This window comes from Rana temporaria, chromosome 9, assembly GCF_905171775.1.
Source record: "Rana temporaria chromosome 9, aRanTem1.1, whole genome shotgun sequence".
Classification (NCBI taxonomy): Eukaryota; Metazoa; Chordata; class Amphibia; order Anura; family Ranidae; genus Rana; species Rana temporaria.
Genome location: NC_053497.1, coordinates 49,766,792 through 49,781,689, shown reverse-complemented (window position 1 = coordinate 49,781,689; position 14,898 = coordinate 49,766,792). Strand labels below are relative to the sequence as shown.

Below are 14,898 nucleotides of genomic sequence, written 5' to 3'. Positions count from 1 at the left end.
AGCAGGTTGTTCCTCTTATTCCCTTTACCAAAGTTCCAGCGCCTGTAAGGTTCCTTTTTGGATTTTTGTTTACCCTGCCCCTGGGGGCCTCGAAAAGTTTTTTTGAAAACTTCTTTTTTGGGTTTAACTGGAAATTTTTTGCCTTTTTCTGATGACCTGGCCAGGACATCATCTAGGTCTTTGCCAAACAACAGGGAACCCTGAAAGGGGATACCACATAATTTACCCTTGGATGTTACATCTCCTTCCCAGGCTTTAATCCAAACTGCCCTCCTGGCTGAGTTAATGAGGGCTGCTGTTTTAGCTGATGCTCGTGCAGATTCAATTGCTGCATCTGCTAGGTAAGCAATCGCTTTCCTTATCACTGTAAGTGATTCAACTACTTCTTCTGCATCAGTATTCTGAGCCATGTGCTCGGTGAGCGTTTCCACCCATATATCGGTGTTCCTAGCTACGCATGCTGCTGCTAGAGCTGGACTCAGTGCTGCCGAGTTGGCCTCCCAAGCTTTTCTAAGGAGAGATTCTGCTCTACGGTCCATCAGATCCTTGATGTTACCCGCATCCTCAAAGGAGAGATCAGACAATTTAGTGACTTGCGACAAAGCCGCATCAAGTCTAGGGAGTTTAAAAAAGACCTCCTCGTCTTCCTGGGAGAAGGGAAACCTTCTTTTCCAGGTTTTTTGTTTGATAATCCTCCTTTCAGGATCTCTCCACTCCTGTAGGACTAATTCCTTGAGGGACTGGTGTAGGGGAAATACTTTAGATTGGGTGTCGCCCAAACCCCTATAGACCTTATCCTGTGCTGATGCTGCTTTAGGGGTCTCTGGTATCTCCTCTGTGGCGTAAATTGCCTGGAGGAGACCCTCCAGATCTTCCACGGCAAAGAGGTGTCTCCTAAGACGTGCGTCTTCCTGAGACTGACTAATTGGGTCCCCTTCTACCTCTCCTGAGCTGTGCCGGGACCTGGGTAAGCTTGCTACCTCACTTTCTTCACCCTCTATCTCCCCCAGAGGGGGAATTTGCGGTGATGTGAAGAAGGCACTTGGGCCCCTAGAAAAGGGGTTTTCTTGTGAGGAAGTGCCTTCCCTGGGGGTAAGATCCTCTGTCCCAGTCTGAGCTGTCTGACCAGCTGCCTCCCGGAAAGCTTTTACTGTTGCTAATATTTCTGTTTGCATAGATGTAAGAAAATTCTTCATCATTGCAGCAGCCTCCTTCCCTGCTAAAGTATTAATACATTTGTAGCAGAAAGGCTTAGAGTAAGATTTGGGGAGTTTCTCTCTGCAATTCCCACATTTCTTAGAGGAACTATGCCCTGTAGCGGCAGGAGACTGAGCTGAGGCCTCCTGGGCTCCGCTGGGGGATTCTGAAAGACATGAGGTATACACACATTACTCTGTCTTTTTTCCCCAAAGACTGCTGGCTGTACTGGGGAGGAGAGAAAGCAGAGTAGAAGAAGGGCCAGATCCTGCACTGGTCGTTCCCTAAAAGTTTGGGAAATCTTCACTGCTTCCCTCCTCCCTTTCCAGGGGGATTCGTACTTACCGACCCCCGACCTGGATCTGCCAGCGGTCGCATCTGCTTTCCGTCCTCTTCCATGAGGAGGGTGACTTGGTCCTGGCTGTCGATACTCCTACACGAGTCGTCCACAAGCCGACCTGCCCACCGCTCAGCGCTGTGTCACGTTGCCGACAGGAACTTCCGGGTTACGCCGCCGGGAACCGCCCACTTCCTGTGATGCGGTTCCTGTTCCCAGAACGAGGCTTGGAACGCAGCGTTTGAATTTTGAAGACCCGGGAACAGCCTTTTCGATGGCGGTGGTTTCAACAGCACTCAGTGATGGCTCACCTCCCCGCAGCTCAGAGCACTGGTGTGTATAGGGGGCGACCTGTGAGTTTGGACCGAAGTCTACAGGTTAGTTCAGCCCTCCCCGGCCTCCCTAAAACCTGTCTCACAGGGGTACCTTCGACCCTCCCCGGTCTCTAGGTTTTCTTAAAAAAATAAACGTGTCGCTGTGTTCGGAGAAACACAATCAATACTGGGGAGCAAGGGGAAGGGTGGGGCTTTTTAAACTGTCATGTGATTGTGTTTCCTGCAGGGAGGAGCCATCATCTCTCGGGTGCCGTCCTGGAAGGTGATAAGAGAAAAGGAAACATTTTATTCTAAAAACGCATTGGACAAAGAGGATACTTGCACCAATATCATGTTGGTTTACAGAGTACTCAATTATTGTACCTTTTTGCATGGATTGTTTTGATACTTTTAACTTGTTATAAATGAACACTGTAGCTTTTATCCTAGCTTATAAATCTTTTGTTGCCTGTTATCAATTGTTGCTGACCATGCTCATCCCTTGCTGGCCACAAAATTCAGTATACTGTAGTGTTCCCAATAAAGTGTTTGACAAATGTATGCATTTCAAAAGTGTGGCTGACATTTTGGGCCAGATTCACGTAGCCCAGGCGCCGCGTAACGTAACCGATTTAGGTTACACCGCTGCAAATTTTCTGTCTAAGTGCCTGATCCACAAAGCACTTACCTGGAAATTTGCGGCGGTGTATCCTAAATCCGTCCGGCGCAAGGCGGGCCAATTCAAATGGGACGGGTACCATTTAAATTAGGCGCGCTCCCGCGCCGGACGTACTGCGCATGCTCCCGACGCAAATTTCCCGACGTGCTTTGCGCGAAATTACGACGCGCCAACGTTTTGTGAATCGCGACGTGAAAAAAAAAGATTAATTTTTTTTTTAAAAATTCAAAAGCGACGCTGGAAAGACGGGTATACTTTTACATGGTGTAGTAATTTTACACTTTGTAAAAGGTGCCCTATCTTTGCGACGGCAAACTAACACTTGCGGCGACGTAACGACGGGAAAAAGTTTTGTGGATCGCCGTAACTGCCAATTTGCATACCCGACGCTGGTTTACGACGCAAACTCCCCCCAGCAGCGGCCGCGGTACTGCATCCTAAGATCCGACAGTGTAAAACTATTACACCTGTCGGATCTTAGGGATATCTATGCGTAACTGATTCTATGAATCAGTCGCATAGATAGAAACAGGGATACGACGGCGTATCAGGAGAAACGCAGTCGTATCCCTTTTGTGAATCTGGCCCTCTGATCTTATTATTGATTTCATGGAAACTAGTGTACATGCTGAAACAAAATCTTTAATATCACAAGCTAATAAAGAAAAAAACACTTGCAAACATCTGCTTTTACCATCATTTTACTCCCTGTTCATTTCACAGCACATTTCAACTGGTCCCTCTGTAACAACTGGAGACTGACCCAATCACTGTTTATGTTCTCAGTTTTCTCTGCTTCATTTAAAAAAAAAAAAAAAAAAAAAAAAAAAAAAATGGACGCCAACCTCAAATCGTCCTTGCATCAAGCACCTAGAAATATATATTATACCTTTATACATTTTTATGAATTGTGAACATTTTTTTAAGCAAACTTGGAGATGGAGTTTGCTTCCTCTCTCTGCTCTATTCAACACCAATAAAACTTATGGACCCGACTATAATCACAAGTGTGTCAAAGCTCAGCCTGATCCTTGGTCACATCTTCCAATTTACTGTACTGTGAAGTGATAATCACACCTCAATAGAAGAACATAAAAGGATTATCATGGTGAGAAGAAAGGGAACTACTGTACACATTAGAACCAGCTCTGAAATTTAACTTAAAATTACATCCTCAGGGGAAATTAATAATTCAGGAGCAAGTCAGTCCCATCCAGGAGATGGCTTCAGCTAAGGAACCGGAGATGTAGTTTCACTTATAACAGTAAATAAACAAGGCTCAAAAAAATAAAAGTTAGGCACCGGCTGCATTCTCTTGGAGGAATTTCCTACCTGGTCCTAGGATTTCCCAGCTTGCTTAAAGGAAGTAGTAATAGTCTTGTAACAAGGAGTATGCCGCTACACTAATCCCCTAAATATCTACATTAGGCAAATATAAAAGAGGAAAAGAAATAAAAATTAGGCTAAAGTCCCTTTAAGCGTTCTATCATGACACACGTTCACAAACAGTCTGTCTGCCGCCTAGGCGGGGCCTACTTGCATACGCACAAGCAGGTGGCAACGCACTTTCCAAGTTTCGGGTGCTTTTTTTTTTTAACTATTTAAACCTGAAGGATCATTTCCCCAGGGGCTCTTGTTTTTGCGCGGATGGCACTTGTGCACTACAGAGTTAAATTTGGTGGAGAACCGTTTGCCACACTCGTTGCACTGGTGAGGTTTCACCCCATGCACTACGGCGTAATGTCTTGTGACGCTGGACTTATACTTGAACAGTTGATCACAGGCGACACATCGGTAAGGTTTCTCTTCAGCCAGGTTGGGCACTTGAATCGCTGACTGTCCCAAGTCACTGTCATCGTCGTCGGTTATTATGGAAGGCTGGTTGTAAGGTCTGTTGTTCGTGCCGCATATAAACCTCTGGCTGATGCTCCAGATGTTCTGGTCGTATCGATATATTTCAGGATGGAGCTTATCCAACAAGGTGGCTTCAGTGCTGAGGGGTCTTACTGTGCCATCTTCCTGTATCTCCTCTGTCATCTCAAACCGCATGGCCTCGCGGTAGAAAGGGCCTCCAAAGGATCGGTCTCTAGCCACATCCATCTTCATGGATTCAGCTAGTAAAAGAGAAAAAAAAAAAAAAAAAAAACACAACACCACACACATTATATTGGAAAGACTGAAATAAAAATAAAACAAGTGTGGGGGCAGAAGTTGAGGTTTGCCTTGGATCAGGGGTTCTTCAGGTGCACAAAAGAAAATCTTTAAAAGCAGAACTCCAGGATTTTTACTGCATGTTTATTTACTCAAAGCAATGAAGCCAGAGGACCAGAATGACAACTAGGAAAACAATGTTTAGAATGAGAAGCATCAATTGTAAAATCTCTTTTTACACAAAGCTAAAGATGGGAAGGCCTAGAAAAGAAAACAAAAAAACAAAAACACGCACGCACGCACGCACTACTGAAAAATTGGGGGGAAAAATACACTCTCTTGCATGGTGGAAAGTTTGTGTGGGTGCGCTCCTGTGATACAGCGGGTGGCTATAGCCGCTCACTGTATCACTCGGCCCGCCCCCCCCGCGTCATTGGATATGATTGACCGCAGCGTGAGTCAATGGCTGCGCTGCTTTCAATCTACCAATGAATGAGCTGAAAAGCCATCCGAGAAGCCTGCGTGTTCACGGCGCAGGACTTTCGAAGGGTCAGGTAAGTAAACGGTGGCTTGGGGGGGCGCTAATGATGAGATGTTTTTTCACTTTAATGCATTAAGGTGAAAAAAAACGTACCTTTACAACCCCCTTTAAATTATTGCAAGTTCTCTCTGCTGAAGACAATCAAATCCTGGAATACAAGCAACACCGTACTTCTCAAACAAGATAAATATATACATTTCTGCCACTTGGTGGCACTGCAGGGGAAAGTCTTAGTTTGTGGACTCCATCTTGTACCTCCTACAGGTGGGTGATTGTTGGGATACAGTAGATGATAGTTCTGGTCCTCTCAGGCCATAAAGTGGTTGGAAAGGCACATGTTTTTTTACCTCCATGCATGTCCACAAAAGCCTTGGCTCTCTGGAGACTTGCACTCCTGATTGGCTCCCGCTGCTGTCAATCACAGCCATTGAGCCAATCAGGAGACATAGAAGGTGGGACCAAGCTGTGGCTCTGTGTGAATGGATACACAGAGCTGCAGCTCGGGAGCACGCCTGCTTGAGTGCTCCCAGAGCAACCTGCTTGCTGTGGGGGCACCGAACAGATAGGAGGGGGCAGGAGCTTCAACGAGGGACCCAAGAAGAGGAGGATCCGGGCTGCTCTGTGCAAAACCACCGCACAGAGCAGGCAATTGTTATTTTTAAAGAAAAAAACAAAGACTTTAATATTGCTTTAATTCAAACAGAGCACAGCTGATTGGACAGATCCCTACGATAAAAAAATAAAATAAAAACTTTGAGGCTGTCGGCTTGCAGATCTCAAGAAATACCGCGGTGCTGTTGAGCGCTCTGGTAGTTCATTGATTTTTCCTGTCAGTGTAAAACTGCCTGCATGATGTGCGATGTACGGGGCAGACAGCTTACACTGACAGTCTGCAGGAGACCTGAATAACATCAGAATATCTGATGAAAGCTGGTGCAATACTTTCTAGGCTGATCAAACAAACAAAAAAAAAAAAAAAAAAAAAAAATTGTAAATGCACATTTTTTTACCTGAAAAAAAATGTGCATTTATTATAAGGTGAACTTATCCTTTAAATTGACAGGTAAGAGGGTTAATTTGACAAATTTGTTTATCTGTATAACCCAGGAATGGGCAAACTACGGCCCGGCGGACCTTTTAATCCGGCCCTGGGTACAGGGCCGAAAACTGACCATGTTTTTTTTTTTTTTTTTCCCACCGCCGCGTGTCTGTGTATGATCTGCATTGCATTCAGTCATAAGAAGTGCCATCGGCGCTATAGGAAGGGGGGGCGCCCAAAAAAGAAAAAAAAAAAAAAAGAGAGAAATCCCTGCTTTAAAAAAAGATTCCCACGGCTGTGGCCGCCTCCCGCAAGCCTCGGCGGTGGCACGGCACGTCTTCACCTTCCAACAAAAGCTCAGCAGTCCCCAGTGTCTGGCAGCATGGAGGAGTCAAGTGTGACAGGCGCCCCCATGCTTGCTTCATTCACCATCCTAACCAGCTAGTGTAGGCGGAGCCTAAAGCTCCGCCTACCCTCCTCTGCACGCCTTCATCTCTTCCCCGAGCGGGTCGGTGAGTGACGTGACGGGAAACCAGGAACCCAAAAGCCAGGCCCAGGCAGTCGCAGCAGCACACACTGCAGCAGCAGGTGAGGCTAGGTACCTACATGTATGATCATGTGTATGTTGTATCACCCACTTGCAAGTTTCCATAACATGGACCAGAGGTGGGGTGCTGTGTAATGTAAAAGTGGTCCAGACAGTCGGTGCTGTGTAATGTAAAGTGGTCCAGACAGTCGGTGCTGTGTAATGTAAAGTGGTCCAGACAGTCGGTGCTGTGTAATGTAAAGGGGTCCAGAGGTGCGGTACTGTATAATGCAGGGGTCTCCAAACATTCTAAACAAAGGGCTGGTTTATTTTCCTTCAGACTCTTGCAGGGCCGGACTTTGGCCAGCGGGACTGAAAATTTTCCTGGCATCAGTGGGAGTAAACATCTGGTATTAGGGGGAGGAATAGTGCCCCATTGCTGGTATCATATGGAGGAATAGTGCCCCATTAGTGGTGTCAGTGGGAGAAATGGTGCTCCATTGTCGGTGTCAGATGGCAGAATAGTGTCTCGTATCATTGGGAGGGATAGTGCTCCAAGGGCCGGATAAAGGGAAGCAAAGGACCGCAGTTTGGAGACCACTGGTATAATGTAAAAGGGGTCCAGAGGTGCGGTACTGTATAATGTAAAAGGGGTCCAGAGGTGCTGTGTAATGTAAAGGGGTCCGAGGTGCGAATTGCAACAACAAAGCCAAATCATGCCTTAACAAAAAAGAGATTTTGTAAAATAACTCTTTATGCTTTTCTACCGTAAATTAATCTAAACATTTAATGTTACAAATTTAATTTATATTAATTCACACATACACACCGTCCATCTACTCTTGGTCCAGGCCCCCGGGTCCAATATATGAACCCATTGCAGCCCTTGAGTCAAAAAGTTTGCCCACCCCTGGTATAACCTTTAAATGATTCCTATTAATGTTCTCCTCCATCACAGCATAATGTTTACCTATAGAATGGTCAGTAAAATGGAGAGACCAACATCTAGAGTTTGGAATCATTTCCACACTGCAATTTCTGCTGAGAGCAAAGCTACAATTTGCAAATATTGGGAGAAGAAATATAAATTTTCTAAATGCTACGAAAAGGATGACAAAACACATCCTGGCATGCCTAAAGACATTAAGAAAAATACCGAATAAGCTGTACTGAATAAGGAAATTACTTTCAATTTGTAAAAGTACGCCACACTTTTTTTCTGAACATTTTTTCCCCTTCTCATGGCTTCACATTTTCTGGAATTTTTACATCTCTACACAGTACCAGTTTACAGCTGGACGTGGCAGAGATGTTTCTGTTATCTCACTAGAAATAAGGGAATGAGGTCTATAAACAGCTACTTGTTACTCCTGCTGACTTACCACTAGCTGTGTCCTCTTCACTGTCTTCCGAGTCACTTTTACCCTTGTCTTCAGATTCATCCTTCTCCTTTTTGTCCTTTTTACTCTTTTCATTGTCCTCATCTTGTTTTGGAGCAGATGAGGCACCAGGCGAGACCTCAGTCGTGGCATCATTTGTGGCATCAGCTGTGTTATCATCCGGGACATCATAAGAGTCACGCTGTAACTCTCCAGCATGGAGGTCTGGCAATTCTACAATATGGAAACAGGAATACAGGCGGTTCCCTAGTTACAAACATCCAACTTACAAACGACTTCTACTTACAAGCGGAGGGAGGCAACAGGAAGTGAGAGGAAATCTACCCCTGGGAAGGGAAATTCACTCCTGTAAGAGTTATTATGGGAATAAAGTACCATCACTGATGCTTTATCACCAATCCTTGTTTCCACAAAAAAAACAAATTCTCAAAATCTGTCATTGGGACAGAAAGTGGAGATGAAATATTCTGAACAGGGGCACAGACAGCAAAACAAACATCACTAACCCTTCCCTATCCAAAAAGCTTAAAAATATATATATTTTTTTGGCTGGAGCTACACTTAAAAAATGTACCTCTTCCGACTTACAAACAGATTCAACTTATGAACAAACCTACAGACCCTGTCTTGTTTGTAACCCGGGGACCTCCTGTAATTGTAATAAAATGGAACTCATTTGTTCAGTCCAAACCTAACATGACTGCACACTATAAGGCCCGATTCACACTGGTGTGGGAACCACATGCGATTTGAACAGGAATTGCACCACATCCCTGTTAAAAAAAAAAATCATCAAATGCTATTCTGCAGCAGTGCAATTTGAGCCGTTCAAAAATCGTGCGGGACCCTTTCTTTGCCGCACCAGAGTCAGATCGCATGGGTGTTCAAACCCATGTGATCCGATTCTGCAAATCGCACTGAGGTCTGTGAACTAATTTTGGGGTGACGGTAACTCAATATACACACACCAGCAGTGGTTTGCATAAACGGGTTGCGATTTTGATGCAGTGCGGAAACCGCACAGAATTCCACACCGCATGCGAACAGGGCCTAAAGGCGCTTGCATGAAATGCTATATATGTTGTAGAGCCACACAGGAACCTCAAACATGGAATTATGCAAATCTGGACTGGAGCTCCTGGGGTCAAGCTCCCACCCTCCCACTGGTTCCATACCCATGATGGATATTGTAATAAAGAGTATATGGGGAGTGTATACTTGTATTGTTATGTACCAACATCTCAAAATAAAATTTCATGAGCAAAACTAGTACTAAAGAATTTATTATTAAACTCATATGCAAGAGTTAAGAGTTTTATTTTTTTATTCTAAAACCAGCCCTCAAAATTTAACTCGCCTGCTCGCATTTTGTGAATAAATATTGAGGGCTGGGAAGGAGCAAGGGGGGGGGGGGGGAGCAAGGAGAGCAGAGCCGCCGCCACCTAATGGGTTCAAAGCGCGGGGAACATTACAGCTTTCAATTCAATAGCCGTGTTCCCCGCAGCGCGCGTCTTATACAGCCCCTCCCCCTTGTCCGGGCACTTTGATAGACATATCACCCATCCCAGGATTGGATGGGTGATATGTCTATCAAAGTTTCCCGGACAAGAGGGGAGGGGCTGTATATGACACTTGCAGCGGGGAACACAGCTATTGAATTGAAAGCTGCAATGTTCCCCGTGGTTTGAACCATTCTGCGGAGGCTCCTCTCCTATCCAGCACAGGTAGGATGCGGGGGGGGGGGGGGGGGACTCTGGCTGCAATATCTGTGGGGGGACTCTGGCTGCATTGGTAGACATGGGTAGGCTGCATTTTTGGGCACGGATAAAGTTGTTGTTAATATTTATTTTTATAACTTAATTCTACATAAAACATTTAAGTGTAATTTCATGAGATTTATGAGGGCGTGTCTAGGATTGGTATTAGGGGGCGGGACATGGTAGGGGTTGGGCGGGCCAACTGGTGGCGAGTATGCCTTGAGGCCTGGCTAGTTGCTCAGGACTTGAAATTTTGAGCCCTGTTAAACCCATATATTTAAAAGATCTAGCTTTAAAGACCACTGCACTGCGGCTCAGTCCTTTCCCAATCTGAATGCGGCTGCACAAAGGATTACAGGAGGCAAATACATTGGGGTCTTATAATATTCAAAGGATAGGTTCACCTTTGAGAGCATGTTACACCAGTTTTTAGGGTGGAGCATGTAACACGTTCCCACTCCTGCAGCCTCTCCCTGATTCGCTGCCTCTAGTGACAGTAAGCAGGGCTCTTCTCCCCCCGCTGGCTTTCACCATTTAAAAAAAGAAGCGGCCATGTGGAGCTCCTCTCTCCCGGCCGCGTCATTCATGAGAATGAAGTACAGCCTTTGGTGAAATACCAGGGTGCTGTTGAGTGATGTGGTTGTCCATTCTTCCCGTCAGTGTGTATCAGATACACTAACAGTCTGCAGGAGACTTGCATGGCACCTGTGACCTGCTGATCGCGGGCACAATGATTTCCAGGGTCCTAGTAAGAATAATAATAAATGCACATTTTTTTACCTGCAAAAAAATTGTGCATTTATTTTAAAAAGGTGAATTTATCCTTTGAAATGCATTTAAGCACTTTTTAAAGGAACTGTTTAGGAGCCTGAAACATCACGTCGCTCATCTGCTGTTCATTCCTAAAGATTGTTACTTCATGCCGTTTTTTGTCTGGCCAAATGTGAGTAGCCTGACTTTTGCTTCTTTTAAAGAATAAATCCACACATTGCAACAGTGAGCACTTAGTCTGTGATTATCTCTTTACATGCACCTGTCCTTTGCGGTTTGGTTGTCTTATGAGGATCTAATACATCAGCCTGGTTCCTGTTCATGACCTGCCTATTTGATTTGCTTTATTGACCATCTGTTAACTCAGTGGTCCATATATGAAGGTGAGAGTAGCCATCTACAACGGTGGAGGGATCACTTCAAAATTTTGGTGGATTGTCACGTGTTGGAGATTTATTTTCGTTTAATTCACTCATCTTCTGACACTTATGGACTTTTGGACTGTTTGTTTGAATTGTATTTAATTTTTAATAATTTTTTTTTTTTTTCCATTTTTTCTGCATATTCATACTTATGGTATTGGTGTTTGAGTATACCAGTATCATTTATATATTTGAGTTTTGCGCTGCACTTTTTCTATTTTATTTTTTACTTTTTAAGGAATACATATCTGAATTTAATATGGATCTTTTATAAATGTTTTTATTTTTACATTCAAAGTGTATAAGTTTACAAAATGTACAATTACCCAGGTCAGTATTTTCTGTAATCTCCACTGTATTGCTGGGTACATCAGTATCCATGATGACATCTTGGTAATCTTCCTTATGCCCTTTGACATAGTCCCATTCTTCCATAGAGAAGTACACGGCAACATCATCACACTTCACAGGTACCTGCAGCATTGTAACAGTGTTGGTGCACAGTAACAGGAATGACATTTGTGGCTTCAAAACCAACACAGACAACAACAAACATATAAAACTCTCATCACAATGGCTTGTGCCAAGTTTTAGTCTCCCCTGTCAGGATGCAGATTAGCGGGAGGGGTGGAGTGACACAATCGGTGTCTCTCCTGGTCCTGACATCTGTGGGAGAAGCAGGAGATGCAGTGTGCTAGATGGAACATATTTCCTGCTCCTGTAGGGATAACTACAGTTGAAGGAGGTGGAAAGCCTTATTTAGGAAGAGCTTCGGGCTAATTTTTACTGACAGTCTAGTGACTGGAATGGTACCAGCGGACTGGAGAAAAGCCAATGAAGCACCAATATTTAAAAAGGGCCTAAAATACATCCCAGGGAATTACAGACCAGTTAGCCTAACATCAATAGTATGCAAGCTCTTGGAGGGGAGGATGATAAACTTGCCTTTGTAGTTTCCACTTGTATATTGTATAGGGGTATGTAATAAAGAATAAGCACTACACTTGTTACTTCTGTTGTGATGTCCGAATGATGTACTAGCAGCTCATTTTTGGGAAGAAGTAGAGGGTAGAAGAGTGGAAGGTTTCTCACTGTTCGATAAAAGATTGTCGTCTGGTAGAACTGAACAGAGGAAAACCCAACTAAAAGGTGAAATGGTATACTTACCCCTCCAGATTTTGGGTGGACACAGCAGTGTGGAAACTTTTTCTTTACAATGACGTATTTCTGAAACAAACAGAGTGCGAGATGAGAGAACAAAATGGTCTGACGATAATATTTAAAGTGGCTGGCCTTAGGTGATACACAGAGATGAAACAAATCCTCCTACATAAGTTGTAACTGTTTATATGCAGTCTTCTTTTCTCTACAGCTATTTAAAGTACAGTTTTTTTTAAAGCTCATACGAGGAGAACCGCAACAGCTGCCTTGGACACTTCTAAAGGCCGGGACAAGCAGGGCAAGCTTAACTTGGAGCAAGTTAATGCTCAACACCTCTCCCCCAGAAAAGACAGAAGAGATTAAGGTGGACATAGGGCTACTGCGCCATAACATGCAGTGTGTCACAGAGCGGGTGTTCAAAACTGAGCGTAGAATCTCTACCCTGGGGAGGAGGACTTTTCTCCTATCTTTAATAGGGTGGCTGCAGCACAAAAACAAATATTATTCTGGTGCTAAAAGCAGATGACCTAGAAAATCGCCTCAGAAGGAACAATCTCTGAATAGTGGGCCTACCAGAGAAGGCTGAGGGGCAGAACCCTGGGAAATTTGTTGAGGCCTGGCTGAAAACCATGCTCCCCGAGGCCCAGTTCTCCTCTGCATTTGTGATGGAAAGAGTGCACAGGGTGCCAGCAAAACCTCCCTCACCAGGCACTGCACCATGGCCACTACTTGCTAGGAAGCTGAATTGTAAAGATCGAAATCTCATCCTTCGCAAGGCTAGACAAAAAAGGGACAGATTTCAATTTTTCCAGATTTCACTGTAAAATTACAAAAGCAGAGTCTCCTTCAAATGACATCAAGAGGAAGATGAGGGAGAATGGAATCATCTATTCCATGTCCTTTTCAGCTAGCTTGAGGGTGATCAGTGGGGTTAAGGTCACCTTATTTACCACCACTAATGCTGCCCACGACTGGTATATCATGAAGAATCGTCCATCGTGAATGTTTTGCAGTGGGATCTACCCGTTTGCCTTGATACTTTGAGTTGTTCCATACCAAGTGCCAGGCATTAACTCTACAATGGTTATGATCCACACTATAGCTACTCTTTAAGCTTTGCATTTGCTGCCTCAGCAGCAAAAGATGGATGTTACACTGGATATGATCTCATGGTTAGTGACAGTACACTATAAATTGAGATCTCTAGCTGAGGCTGAGACAGGCCACCTTTTTGGTTTTGAACTTTCCTTCGTTTCAGCACTTTACAGTGGGAATGCTTGTGTTCTGGCAGCTATAACTATATAATAGAAATCTGGACTGCATCTTCTGTAAACTATACTGGAATGGCGGTAATAGTAAACAGTGATCTTTGGTTTCTTAGTTCTTTTTTTATTGCACTACTGCTTACAACAGCACTCCGTTCTTAAAGCGGAGGTCCCACAAAAAAAAATATATATTAAAATATAGGATTGAGGGCGACTTCAATAGGATTCATTCACTATTCATTTATTTTTGTTCCGGATGGTTGTATTGTGATTGTAACCAGTTGCATTCTATTATACCATTGTCAGTGTACATTTTGTAAATTTGTGTAATAAATTATATTTTATACTTCCACGAGCCTCAAAGTCTGACTTTGCCCACTCTTTTGATTGGGTATTTTTCTCTATATTCTTACCTGTATTAGAGCTCTCCCCTCCCCCTGAAAGGGGCCAAATGGAACACCGAAGAGGGGAGGGTTCCAAAAAGTGGAACTCCACTTTAAGTCTCTTGAACATTATATGCACTATTCATATGGGAGCATTTGGTTGGTGTCTCCACGTATTGCCCACACATCTACTAATGCAATGTGCGGGCAATGCCTCGTTTAAATTTTCTTATGTACCAATTCTTGTTCTGCGATCAAAAATTTCAGTTGTATATAGTTTGGTAATGTACCCAAGGTTGTGGGTCACATGCAAGTTGCTTTCTTAGTACACATGTCACATCCAGTCCAGTGTTGAATATGGGGCTTGTATCTGACAGGCCTCTTAACCTGGTTCACATATAGTATCTCACAATTTTACACTTTAAATAATAATAATAAAAAAAAACAAAAAAAAAAAAACAGTAAAGTTAGCCCAATATTTTTGTATAATGTTAAAGATGTTACGCCGCAAAAATTTTAATCTTTATTCTGAGAAAAAAAATTGTGATTCTCATTTTAGCCAAAATTCTGCAGCTCTAGTTACAGCCTTATTCCAAAATGTAATTCATTATTTTCCTCAAAATTCTACAAACAATACCCCATAATGACAAAGTGAAAGAAGTTTGCTTGAAATCTTTGCAAATTTATTGAAAATAAATCTTTGCTTTGCTCAATACTTTGTTGAAGCACCTTTGGCACCAATCAGAGCCTCAAGTCTTTTTGAGTATGATGCTACAAGCTTGGCACACCTATTTTGGGCAGTTTCTCCCATTCTTCTTTACAGGAACTCTGAAGGCTGTAACATACCAAAATGTGGAAAAAGTGAAGCTCTGTGAAGACTTTCCAGATGCAACGTGGTGCATTGTACAGATTACAATGCCCCAATACAACATAGATCAGCTCTAACACAGAAAAT

General features: G+C 43.6%; 1 protein-coding gene across 3 annotated transcripts in view; it reads right to left on the bottom strand.

The window, feature by feature from the left end:
* Positions 1-3,212: 3,212 nt before the first annotated feature.
* Positions 3,213-14,898, bottom strand: part of LOC120913460 (zinc finger protein 808-like) — a 31,906-nt gene continuing 20,220 nt past the window's right edge. For 2 of the 3 annotated variants that reach the window (XM_040323395.1, XM_040323396.1), the window contains exons 3-6: positions 12,302-12,361; positions 11,461-11,608; positions 8,167-8,397; positions 3,213-4,644 (exon numbers count right to left, since the gene is read on the bottom strand). In XM_040323395.1, coding sequence (XP_040179329.1) covers positions 4,121-4,644; positions 8,167-8,397; positions 11,461-11,608; positions 12,302-12,361 — 963 coding nt within the window. In that variant the 3' untranslated portion in view covers positions 3,213-4,120. The remainder of the gene's footprint in view (positions 4,645-8,166; positions 8,398-11,460; positions 11,609-12,301; positions 12,362-14,898) is intronic. The other variant, XM_040323397.1, reaches the window with a different exon arrangement.